The sequence below is a fragment of the Podarcis tiliguerta genome, assembly GCF_965153285.1.
Source record: "Podarcis tiliguerta genome assembly, chromosome: 5".
Taxonomy (NCBI): domain Eukaryota; kingdom Metazoa; phylum Chordata; class Lepidosauria; order Squamata; family Lacertidae; genus Podarcis; species Podarcis tiliguerta.
Genome location: NC_139538.1, coordinates 69,447,504 through 69,460,626, shown reverse-complemented (window position 1 = coordinate 69,460,626; position 13,123 = coordinate 69,447,504). Strand labels below are relative to the sequence as shown.

Sequence of the window (13,123 nt, the reverse complement as noted above, 5' to 3'; positions counted from 1 at the left end):
CCCTACTCATTTTAAAGTTTTGACTTTCGGCTACTTTAAAGGGTGGGAAGTGGGGTGGCGGCTGCAGCACATAATCGAGAAGTGGGAGGGGGGGTGCCAGCCCAGTTTGATTCAGCCAAGTTGCCACATATCTCTGCAAATTCTTTTCACCGCTGGGATGTACTGCTCGGCCTCCGGCGGCAGCGGCAGGACTCGGGCCAGAGGGAAACGGTGCGGAACGGTACGGAAACCTTTCGGCTTCACCCCCGAGGCCGCCCTCTTGCCTGCCACCTAGTGCGGCGGCGAAAGGCAGAGCCAACGCGGAGAAAGACGGCGATGACTCACCGAGGGGGGGAGTGTCCGTTTACCGCGCTTCACCTCAGGGGAGGCGGAGCAGCGGGAGCTGCTAGCCGGGGACAGTCGCACTCGCCGCCTGGGAATGGGCTGCCTCGGCCGCTGCCTCACGCAGCACTGCGCCCGCTCGCCGGCCCTGCAGGCTTTGGGCCTTGTCCGCTCCCGGGCTTTGCCCTTCTCCCGCGCCACCAGCGACCGCTCGGCTTCCTCAGCCCCGGGCCTCCCCACGCTTCGCTCCCTCTGTTGGCGGGGCTGGGCCTGGCCAAGAGCCGCCTCCCGCAGCCAAGCGCCGCCTCGCTTCCTCGTCAGCAGCGCCGCCGGGGCGGGGCTCTTTCCTTTTACCCCGGCGTCGGCCTTGAGCAGCCGCTTGTGCCACCACCTCAGCGGAGAAGAGTCCCAGGAAATGCCCGCAGCCCCCCGCCCAGACTACGAGAGCGAGGACGAGATGGAGCCCCGCACCCCGATGGACGCCGAGGCCGCCCTGGAGGGCAGCGGCAAGAAGCGCAAGGTATCCGGGGAGAGGGAGAAGGGGAGAAGACGCCGGGCCGGCTGGGCCTCGTGGCCGCAAGTGGAGAGAGGCGAGCCGGGCCCGGGAGGAGGAGGAGGAGCCAAAGGCGGCTTCTCTTCCTCGGCGGCCGCGTAGTCGAATTCTCGCTTCTCGGAAGCGCAAGAGCGCGTGGGGCGAGCCGCTGCCACGCGACTGCCTTTAACAACGTGGGCCTCTTGCTTCGCTCCTCCAACTCCCCCCCCCCACGCCGAAATTATTTATTTTTTAAAAAAAGCAAGCACTCCTAATCTTATTTATTTATTTTTTAAAAAGGGGAAGTGCTTCTTCACGCAGCGCATAGTTTGTAACTGCGGGGCTCGCGCTCTCAGGAGGCAGTGAGGATGGCCGCCAACTTGGATGGCTTTCTGAGAGGATTATGCAACGGGGAGGATAAAGCTATCCATGGCTACTGGGCACGAGGGCCAAGCTCGGCCTCCCCAGTTGGAGGCAGCGGCGTTTCTGAAGGCCGGTTGCTGGAAACCACGGGAGGAGAGAGCGCCCTTCTTGTGCTCCTGCTCTGTTCCCTGGTTTCCCGGGGGTGTTTGCTTGGCCACTGTATGAGCAGGATGCTGGACTAGATGGGCCATTGGCCTGATCCAGCAGGCTCTTTATGCGTGTAATTCGAAAGATGCATGGTTGAGCTGCATTGTAGTGTAAGCAGTACGTTATTATTATTGTTCATTAAGTTTGTTATTCACTTTATCTTGCCAAACAAGCAAACAAACCCCCCACGTAGATACATTAAAGCCAGGGTGAGGGTTGCATAATAGAAAATCCCATCTACTTCTAAAAGGCAACAGAAGTAAGCCTCACTGAGGTCAGTGGGACTTTACATGAGGATGTAATTTCATAAAAACACAATGAACTGCATAGCTTCAAATAATATAGGGGGAAATGTGTTTTTCCATGCCGGGGAGGGGTAGATATGTCTGTGCATATTAATTTGAGGTTGTTTGTTTATTGTAGAAGGATAAAAAAGATAAATCTAAAAAGCATAAAATGAAAATTAAAGAAATACCAACAGAGGAGAACGAACTGTCTGATACAGAATTGGAACCACCCAAACCAAAGAAAAGTAAGAAAAAGAAAGAAGTCTTTGATGACATTGAAGTCATAATTGCGGAACACAATACAACATCCTCCGCCACTAATGGGGTTGGCAAGTCAAAAAAGCTGGGTAATGCTGAAGAATCAAATACAGAATGTGAGAGTGACCAAGATCAGGTGAGATGATACCTTCAGACCTACCTTTCATTTTGTATACTTAATTTCAATGGAATTTCAGTGCAGAAGTTGGGAAAGGTAAGTGTATTAACCCATGTACTGAGACAAGGTGTAGTCATAATTCCTTTTCCAAGCACAATTCAAAGTGTTGATACTTAATTTTTGAATCCTTAACATGGTTTGGGACTTGGATACATGAAGGAATTCCTTTCTGTGTTTCCATGCCCGGGGGTTTAGGTTATCATTGTGCCATCACCTGAAAAGTAGATTGCATTGAGAAAAAGTACCTCCTTGGTGTGACAGAACATTATAATCATTTTGTCACCAGATGAAGACTTTTTAAACTTCTCCCAGACTCTTTAGGTTCCAAGTTTCAACCGTTTCAATTACTTATATCATTTGCTGGTTTTAATTGTGATGTTTCATTTTTTGTTATTGTAAAGACTTTATGGTGGTGTTTTGTTGTGGGTCACCCTGGGAAACAGCATTTATTTAAGATATTGCCTGAAGGGAAGTATAGATGAAATAATAATAATTAAAAGTAGAATGTTTCCCAGTCTAGTCCACACATCTGTTTTCCAGCATTGGAAAGTTATGTCCAAATATTCCATACATTGGAGATGCAAGGGCATTTTGTTAACCTTGGGACTTCCAAGTGCACAGACCCAAGGGTTTGGGTAAACAGGCTGAAGGTGTCCATTTTCTGAGTTCAGTTTGAGGATAAGGGGCCTTGTTCTTGTAGATGCTATGGCAAAAAATACTCTAACATCGGGGCGGCTAACTCCTAAATTGACTGAAACTACAGTAAAACACCACAGTAGGAAAAACAGCAGTAACCTCAAGATGAGTAGCACCAGACTAAAAACAGCTCATCTGATGTTTAAAAGGTTGACAATGAAAAGACATAAGAGTTAGTGTTTGGGTAGCATCGCTAGCAAAAGTCCCACAATTGAGGTGATGCAGTCAAAATGTCTATGATTGCTTTAGAAGGTGGGGTACCTAGAAGAAAGTCTCTGTAACACAGAACGCTATTGCCAATCCATGTAAATACTGAGATAGATGGACCAGTGGTCTGATTTGCAATGATGTAGCTTCTGCTGTTCATAACATACGGTAAATAAAGTTTGGAGGCTACTGGACTTTGTATGAGGAACTTAAAATAATTTCCTTTATGAATTGTTACTTGGTTCCTGTTCAAGTATGTAGTGCCGTCTCTGAGCCACATTATCAGTGTTTTGCCCTTGTTTAGCTGTTCTGTTGATAAATTAGGTCTGTTGACAATGCACTTTCAATATAATAGGCTTGCTGTAAGTGTTTTGTACTGAGGTTTCTGTTCTTTTCTTGTTCATCTATACTACAAGTTTATGAGAGCCTTATGTACAGGATATCTTTGTATCTCTTGCCTTCCATTCCTTATTTTCCCCCAAGATGTTTGAATCTGTGAAAACATTTACCAGATATATTAAACACTTGTTTTTGTTTTCCTTTCGGCACATCTAGCACTTTTTGGAATATTTTAAATTGATTTTGTATAACTAATCTTTTGCTTTAAAAAAATCCCAACAGGAATTGACTGAAGAGCAAAAGGAAGGAGACTTTTCCAACTTTAATCTCTCCAAAGCAACAATTGACCTTCTCAAAGGTGTGTTCTTTAAATGTTTATAGTCTGTTGAATAATGTTGATTTTACATCTTTCTATATAAAAGCCTTAACTGTATTCTTCCACAGCCCGTGGAGTTACCTACCTGTTTCCAGTTCAAGTAAAGACTTACAAGCATATTTCTGATGGCAAAGATGTGATAGCCCAAGCTCGGACTGGAACTGGGAAAACCTTCTCTTTTGCCATTCCTTTAATTGAAAAACTTCAGGGAGATCCCCAGGAAAGAAAAAGAGGCCGCACACCAAAGGTGAGTGAAACTGACTTATGCTTCTTCCCCCTTCCCTTCTGCCACCCCCACATGCCCCCAGATGTGCTCCACAAAGTTGGGAGACCCTCCAGAGCAGATTGGGCAGGTAGAAGGAGGAGATTTTCACCTATGCAGCTCTGAATATCTCCCACCATGTATAATAGTGTATGTTCAGGTAAAAATAAACTTGCAAAAATTCTGAAGATTTAAATAAAAGGATATTTCAGCCCATACTTTCACAACACTCAAATAACACTAACTGCATTTCAACAAAATGTTTAGGTTTTGGTCCTCACTCCAACCAGAGAGTTGGCAATGCAAGTAGCCAGAGACTTCAAAGATGTCACAAGAAAACTCACTGTGGCTTGCTTCTACGGAGGAACAGCATACAATGGACAACGTAAGAAATCACAACTGTGGGGTTTTTTTGCAGTAGTAGCACTTTAAAGAAAGAAAGAAAGAAGGTTATCTGTGTGATCGAGGAGAAAACACCATTAAAATGTGAAGAAATAGTGTTACCTTTAGATTAGGCTCTATTACTGCTTGTTACATAAATGTTAGCATTGGTGGTATTAGGTGCTAAAGACACATTCACTCTATATCCCTGCTTTTAAAAAGTACCGTATTTTTCGCTCTATAACACGCACCCGACCATAGCACGCACATAGTTTTTAGAGGAGGAAAATCCGTAGGCATGCCACCCGTAGGCATTCCCTCCATAACATGCACAGACATTTCCCCTTACTTTCTAGGAGGAAAAAAGTGAGTGTTATGGTGCAAAAAATACGGTACTTTTTTCTGGTCCCCCTTTCAAACAAAATAGAACACAACAGTCTGAAGTACAGTCAAACCTCGGCTCCTGAATACCGAAATAGGAAGTAAGTGTTCTGGTTTTCGAACGTCTTTTGGAAGCTGAATGTCCGATGCCAATCAGAAGCTGTGCCTTGGTTTTCGAATGGTTTCAAGAGTCGAACGGGCTGCTGAAACTGATTACGTTCGACAACCAAGGTTTGACTGTACTTCACTGTTTCATTTTTCTTGTGTTCAGAGGTGTGTGGTGAAACCTGAAAGTTACCTATAGGAAATCAGTGTTGCTTAATAGCTAGGAAGGGATATAAAAAACTGAAGAAAATAATTACAGCTCCGTCCTATGTATTTTTACTTAGGTGGAACTTCCACTGTATTCAGTGCAGCTCATTCTAAGGTTAAGTAAGCATAGAATGGCTGCCTTAGATTATATCTTAAAGCAAAGGGATTAATGGAAGCACTGCCAAATGTCCAAATGTATATTAAAGTTACACATTTTGGAGAGTAGCATGCATGAAGGTTTGGGGCTCTACCAAAGTAGTTCCTGCAAACTTTAGAACATTGTCGTAGATATGATCATGTGTCACAGGAAACTGTTTTTTAGAAATGTGCTGCAGAGCTGTTTCATCTTCACATGGCACTTTTGTCACAATTCGTGAAACTAATTCTTTAGCAATTTAATACATAATCAACATTAACTTTCTTCTCAGTTGATCTTATGCGTAATGGCATTGACATCCTGGTTGGGACTCCAGGTCGAATTAAAGACCATCTTCAAAATAACAAATTGGACCTTTCCAATCTAAAGCATGTTGTCCTGGATGAAGTTGACCAGATGTTGGACATGGGATTTGCGGAACAAGTAGAGGAAATTTTAGCATATGCTTATAAAAAAGGTAACTACTTCATCTGTTCGCCTGTCATGTCAAGCCATAGAGCTCTTTTGTATCTGGATCTGTTTGCTCAGCAGACACTGTGCTGTCCACCTTAGTCTCTCACCTGAATTGAAAGTACTGTGGAGGATTGGTCAATCTGTAGTGGAGGATTAAATTTGAAAGCAATTTAGTCTTACTCTCTTTCAGTGTCAGAGGACTTTAAATATAATTTGAGCCCGGTGCATAATATAGCATATAAATGAAAAAAAATGAGCATTATGTACATTGGGTTAAAATTATTATGATACTTTAGTTTTAGATTTAAAAGTTATTTTTAAGTATTTTTAAATACCCAGTGTCACACATTGCTTCTAAAGGGAATGATGCTCTAAAAAGGTATGGTATGGGGTTGTGTTCCTAATGGCATTTCAATAATTATTTTAATTGGAGCTTATTAAAACTAGAACAGGAAAATGCTCACAAGTAAAGCATGAGACACTGGATATACAAGACATATGCATTCATTTGGGTTTTTATTTTATACTCTACATCTGTTTCTGTTGAATAGTAATACCTTGAGTGCACATGTTGAGAATTATCAGGAAGTAAGAGTGCACAAATGTTAATGTAATTACATCTCTTATTCTGAGTGGCGTTTTGCCTTTATTATGGATATGATGATTATAGATTTTCCTGTATTTTTAATGGTGGAAATTAGTTTAATTGCTTTAACTTTGTATGACACAATATTTGTTTTGTGTTAAAGATTCTGAAGATAATCCACAGACATTACTCTTTTCTGCAACTTGCCCACATTGGGTTTATGATGTAGCAAAGAAATACATGAAATCTAGATATGAGCAAATTGATCTTATTGGAAAGAAGACTCAAAAGACTGCAATGAATGTAGAAGTAAGTAATTTCTTCCAGTGAAACAAGATTAAATTTGTGTGTACCAAGTGTAATTCTTTTTTTAAAAAAGCAAGCAAACTCACAGTAAAGATAATTGGGTTGGATCCAAAGTTGGTTATACTTCGGTCAAACTGAAATCAATTGCATTTAAATCATAACTTATGGCCCACTCCTAGGCATGTCAACTTAGAAGCAAGTCCTGTTGAATTCACTGGGGCTTACTCCCAGGTAAGCAGGGCTAAGATTCCAGCCTATCTTGTATCATTGATTTCAGTGGGACGAATGTTCAACTAATTTAGCCTTTAGTCATAGCTTCTTTTCTTGCTAACCAGCATTAATTTCATTTTCTGACAGCATTTGGCTATTGAATGTCATTGGTCCCAGAGAGCTGCTGTCATTGGAGACGTTATTCAAGTCTACAGTGGTAGTCATGGACGTACCATCATATTTTGTGAGACCAAAAAAGAAGCAACGGAACTGGCCCTGAATGCCTCAATAAAACAGGTGCAATGACCCTCATTTCTGTAAAGGATTGCTACAAATTGCTACAAATCCAGCTATGGATATTTTGGACATCACACTTTTCATGAAAAGGGGAAAAATAGAAAATGGGCATGTCAGAATTCAGGGAAAATATTATTTTGCATCCAAGATCTGTCAGAGCTCATTTAAATTGCTTTTGGGGTGGGAAGGAAACTGATCCTTATCATTTGTCACTTCTGCCAATAATCTCCCATTAACTCTGTTTTATGTACTTAGGATGCACAGTCTTTACATGGTGATATTCCACAAAAGCAGAGAGAAGTTACACTGAAAGGCTTTCGCAATGGATCATTTGGAGTTCTGGTTGCAACCAATGTAGCTGCCCGAGGTTTAGATATCCCAGAGGTTGATCTGGTAATACAAAGTTCACCACCAAAGGTAAATTACTAGTTCCTAGTGGAAAGGAGAGAACCCCCTTTAATTGTATGTTCATGTTGCAGGCCAGAGGTAGCTTACTTAAAGTGACACTAAAAGTGGCACACAACATTGGATGCCACATGTAGTGTTTTGTGCAATCTGTCTTTCATTTTGCATAGCTAAACACTCTTGCATGTCAGTAAATGTGAATGTTTGGCTCCTCTGTAGCTTTTTCGTAAGATTAATATAAGCATTTCCCACGACTTTTCATTTGTGAAGGATGTAGAGTCCTATATTCATCGTTCTGGGCGCACAGGTCGAGCCGGCCGAACTGGGATGTGCATCTGTTTCTATCAGCGCAAGGAAGATTATCAGCTGAGACAAGTAGAACAAAAAGCGGTAATTATCTTTTTCCAACATTTTTGTGTCATTTATATGTTGTATATCTAAGCCATTGGCATGTGTCTCCAAGGGTGGCTTTTCACTTGAATAATGTACATACTCTTACTCTTATCTTCAGGGGATTACATTTAAACGCGTGGGTGTTCCTACAGCAACGGACATTATTAAGGCTTCCAGTAAAGATGCTCTCAGGTACTTCATTCTTTGTTTATATTTTGAACTTAATGCAGTGTCCAGCGCATGTCATGAGTTTCCATTAACCATATCTGTCCAAGATCAGATCAGGATATTGACTTAATGAAGACAGATTACAGATTCTGCTTCACGGCCTTCTGTTTTAGCTCACAAGAACAGTAGCACTGTTGCACATTTTTGTTTCTTTGCAGCATGATAATCAGCACTTTTGTCAGCTGTGGAGAGTATGTATGTGGGTGTGTACTGATTTGATCTGAATATGTCAGGGAAAACGAAGAAACAAATTACTGGAGGCATACGGGGAAGTTTGGGTAATAATCTAGGGGTTGCATCCAGCTGGTCTTCCCCCTCTCTGTTCTCCATGCTGCTCAAAAAGCTGATGCAGAGGGGTTTTTTTGGGGGGGGGGACTTGCCTGAACAACATGGGGAGGGGGAAATGATTTATCTACCCACTTCTGTTGTAGTCCAGCATATACTGTTGAGTGGAGCTCCTTTAGCCTCTGAAAAAACTTTTTGTAGAAGGCAACGTGGGAAGAGGAGAAGATTATGGAAGTCACCTTCTGTCAGCCATTGGATACAACCCTAGAATTCCAAAGCTGCAATCCTGTACATGTTCTGAAGTAAGCCCAGAAATAGTGGGGTTTGCTCTCCAGTGTGTATTCAGGATTGCAGCCTTGTTTAAGCTTCAGTATCTCCTGTGTTATAAAATGTACACTTCTCATTTCAGCAGTTTACATGACACTGACTAATATTTTGCTCAGATCTTTGGATTCCGTTCCTCCATCTGCCATTGACCACTTCAGACCGGCAGCTGAACGGCTGATAGAGGAAAAGGGGGCAGTGGAAGCTCTGGCTGCCGCACTGGCTCATATTTCTGGAGCTACTGCCATTGAACAGCGTTCTTTGCTCAACTCAGAGGCGGTAAATATGGCATGCAGTTGCATAACATTTATATAGTCTAAGATCTATTTTAAGGAGAGTCCTAGTCAAACTTTCCTGAAAGGACTCTCCATTATTTGGGTGAGAACACAGTGAAACTGCTGCACCCAAAAGGTCACACACACCCTCCTGACATACTGAATGTACCAATACATTTTCTTTTTGACAAAGGACTAGCCAGTGTGGTATAATAGGTAGAGTGTAGGACTGGGACCTGGGAGGTTTCAAGTCTCCACTGGGCCATACAGTTCAATCAGTCACCTTGGGTGAGTCACTGCCTTTCAGCCTAGCCTACCTCATAGGTTTGTTGTGGGGATTAAATGGGAGAAGACCACATACACCACCTTGAACTTGGAGAAAAAGGTGGGATATAAATGCAACAAACTAAGTAAATGAACGAATAATATTTGAGCCATAATTAAGTGATTGTGCATGGGCCCTGTAGTTCTTTGGCGGGGGATCTTTTCCTCCCACTACCAAGGATAAAACACACACATTCATAGACATTGAATTTTGTGATGGCAACAATATTAACTACTGTTAAGGTTATCCAGGATTCTCTTTTAACTGGAATTTGAATGCTGCTTATATCTGCACTGGCCCTAATTGTATGACTGGCCTCCCAATGAGGATGTATTAAGGATATTAAATATAGATTGGTTTTATAAAAGCTAAACAGTATTTGGTAGTTTCACTGAATTTTTGTGGAACCCTTTTTGTACCCTATGTAGTTTTTATTAATAATAATAATAATCAAATTCTAATACCCCACCCTTCATCTGTGGATCTTAGGGCGGTTCACAGCATAAAAATACAAGACAAAAACACAAAACACATAATAAAAACAAGAAACAACAATAACCCCAACCCCCTCTCAAAAACACAATATATAGGATGTCAGTCAGCCAAAAACCTGGTTGAATGGGAATGTTTTCACCTGGAGCCTAAAGTTGTATAATGAAGGTGCCAGGGAATCTCCTCAGGGAAAGCATTCCACAAACAGAGATACGACAGATCTTCCCAGTATAAAGGCCCTGTCATGCATCACCCCCTACCAGATAGCCCCCATTGACAACACCAACAAGGCCTTGCCTTATTGTAAGGTCCAAATATGTTTGATATTGGGGAAGGCCTCTATTAGATACTTGGGCCCCAAGCCACTTAGAGCTTTATATATGCTAGTACTCTACTAACACCTTGAATTTGGCCTGGTAGTTCACTGACAGCCAGTGTGGTGCTTTCTAGGAGTGGTAGCATGTGTTCTTATCAGGCTGCACCACCTACAACCTAGGAGCCATTAGTTGTAATGTAAAGACCTTTGTCAAAGCTCTTAACAATTAACCGGTTATATCCCTCTGCTGTTACTGTAAATGTCTATTGCTGCTTGCTTTTATTAAAGGGTTTTGTGACCATGACACTTCAGTGTTCAGTAGAAATGCACACCATTGGCTATGCTTGGCGAGGTCTGAAAGAACAGCTGGGTGAGGACATTGACAGCAAAGTGTCCCGAATGCGCTTTCTTAAGGGGAAGACGGTAAGAAATATTGACCTAGACATTTTGTAGGTATTTGCTAGTTGAGCATTTTATAGTATTTGTTTTTCCTCATTTGTTCTGATAACATGCAAAGCACAGGTTTTGCACTTGAAAATCAAAATGAAATGATATGAAGATGAATTTTATAATTAGAGTTAGTGTTGTCGTAGGATAGAACATATTATGTTGGAAATATGCAGAGAATGAATCATCACTTTATGTGGCCGTGAATAAGTCCTAGCTCTCTAACATTGTAAATAGAAACATTAATTATGTACTCTAGAATTACTATGAATAAGGATTACAGAGCATGTTGTAACATCCATAAAATGTTTGGAAGTAAGGGTTATTTGATTTGCTTTATAAGTGACGGAATAAAATACAAGCACTTCTTTGTGTAGACATCATATTTTTGCAGGAATTTTTTCAAGTACTGTGTAGTTATTACTTCTGGTTAATGTTAATGACTGACAAATCTTTTCATCCTTCTCCATTTGACTTGTGTTTAGTTATTAAAAAACCAGCCATCTGTGTTTATCCTCATCACACTATAGTAGCCTTTTCTTGTTCTTAAAGCTGGTCTGTAAAATACTTGGCCTTCGCCAGTACCTGAACTATTAACTTACACGCTGCTCTATAATTTTTTTGTACAAGTCAAATGCCGGCACTTTGTCAGGCACTTACTGTTGCATCTTAATATGTGAACTAATAAGGTTGCCTTCTTCATAGTGTTGCAGATTACTTTGTTCAATGCCTGACGGTCTTTCTCTTGTATTCAGGGTGTGTGCTTTGATATTCCTGTGGCTGAACTAAATAAAGTACAGGTGAGAAATTGCTACTTAATGGATTTTTAAGTTTCTTCCACTTTATTATTAATACATAAAAGAAGAAATATGACCATCTATCATTATAAAAACATTAAATTGGAAATGTTGCATTTTATGAAGGAAGAAATTGGTTTAAGAAATTTAATTAAGGGGTGAAATGGAACCTGATCATTTCTACTCTTCTTTGTCATTAAATACCTCTTGCCCAAGATTCGATTCCATTCAGAACAACACCACCATGTGGTTAAAACATGTATTTTATCAGATTATGTCCAATAACTAGAGGCAATGTAATTAACTTTTCAATCGCTGAATAACATTTATAAAGTGTTACCTAAACCATTGTTTCCCAAACTTGGGTCTCCTCCTATTTTTTTTGGACTACAGTTCCCATCATCCCTGGCCACTGGTCTGTCTTGCTAGGGATGATGGGAGTTGTAGTTCAAAAGCAGCTGGAAGCCCAAGTTTGGGAAACTGATTAAAACACTAGTTAAAGTAAGAAACATGGCTTCTTTTTTTACAGAAATGCTCACTTTTGGAAGTTTTGAAACTTTCCTTTAACCAACTTTCATTGGTCATTGTATGGAAGAAACATAAAAGAGGAAATAACAGGTTACCTTGAGGTGTCAAGAGGGCAATATAACAATACTTTTGTTATCTTACTTTGATGCCTTGTGGGGGGGGGGGAATCTTCCATGCATCTCAGAAAACTTCTATCCTTTTATATTATGTGATGTTTGCAAATACTAGTTTATAAATTCAGTGCCGGTTGTAGAGATAACAAAAAAATTGTTTTTTATTAGCAAACATGGCAAGATACAAGACGCTGGCAACTTTCTGTGGCAACAGAATTGCCCGAGCTTGAAGAATCACGTGACAGCGGCCGAAGTGGTGGCTCAGATTTCAGGAATGGAAGGCGAGGTGGTGGCTCCAACAGGCATGACAGATTCAGAAACAGGGGCCAAAAAAGAAGCCATAGCCGGGCTTTTTGATCATTTGTTAATATGTCATACACAACTGGGACTAAATCACTTGTTTTATCAGAAGTAAAGTTGGTTACACTTTCCTATGTGCTTTTTATTGCTTTCTTATATTTGTCTCATTCAGACAATTCTGGCCGCATAACTCACTTGTTGGGGTAGGGAAACGGGAGTGAATCGTTCTAGTTTTGAATGTTACTAGGTAATTTTGCAATAAGGGCTTGGGTCCAGAGTTTGCTTAATTCCCCCTGAAAAAAATTGCTCGGGGGGGGGGTTAGAGGATCCTCTGGAACAATATGTGGCTCTAGGGGACTGAACAGGGAGTGGGGAATTTGTCAAATGTTGCCTCCTTCTCTCCCCTCCCCCATTCCACTAGCAGGATTTCACCGCTCAATAAAAAAGCTGTGGACAGAAGGAGCCATTGTTGTTTGCGGAAGGCAAAGTCCGGCTCCAACCCAAGGGCTGCTATGCCATCCCTTTGTGCTAGTTAGTGTGAGTGAATGGTGGTGTAGGATCAGGAGCCAGCTGTACTAAATGCAGTGGTGCTCAACCCCAATCTTCTACATTTTTCTTAAGGCCATAATCATGATCACTTTGCTTGGCTGCTGATAGATGGCACCACAACCTACAGCTTTCTGAGAGCTGTCAGGCCATTGTAGCCTTGGAGGGAGGTGGCAGTGGGTGGTCCAGGCAAGCTTTGGATAAAGTTACAACTAGCCAGGGCAGCTGCTCATCAGCTGT

The 13,123-nt window shown here is 41.6% G+C and overlaps 1 protein-coding gene across 1 annotated transcript; it reads left to right on the top strand.

Moving 5' to 3' along the window:
• The first annotated feature begins 332 nt into the window (after positions 1 to 332).
• LOC310677242 (nucleolar RNA helicase 2-like) lies at positions 333 to 12,468 on the top strand. Its single transcript, XM_083439822.1, has 15 exons — positions 333 to 841; positions 1,847 to 2,104; positions 3,671 to 3,746; positions 3,833 to 4,011; positions 4,294 to 4,411; positions 5,529 to 5,714; positions 6,460 to 6,605; positions 6,960 to 7,109; positions 7,365 to 7,526; positions 7,785 to 7,904; positions 8,026 to 8,099; positions 8,864 to 9,023; positions 10,441 to 10,575; positions 11,355 to 11,399; positions 12,206 to 12,468. The coding sequence occupies exons 1-15, from the start codon at positions 419 to 421 to the stop codon at positions 12,392 to 12,394; spliced, it is 2,421 nt and encodes an 806-aa protein (XP_083295948.1). The 5' UTR covers positions 333 to 418; the 3' UTR covers positions 12,395 to 12,468.
• Positions 12,469 to 13,123: the final 655 nt, after the last annotated feature.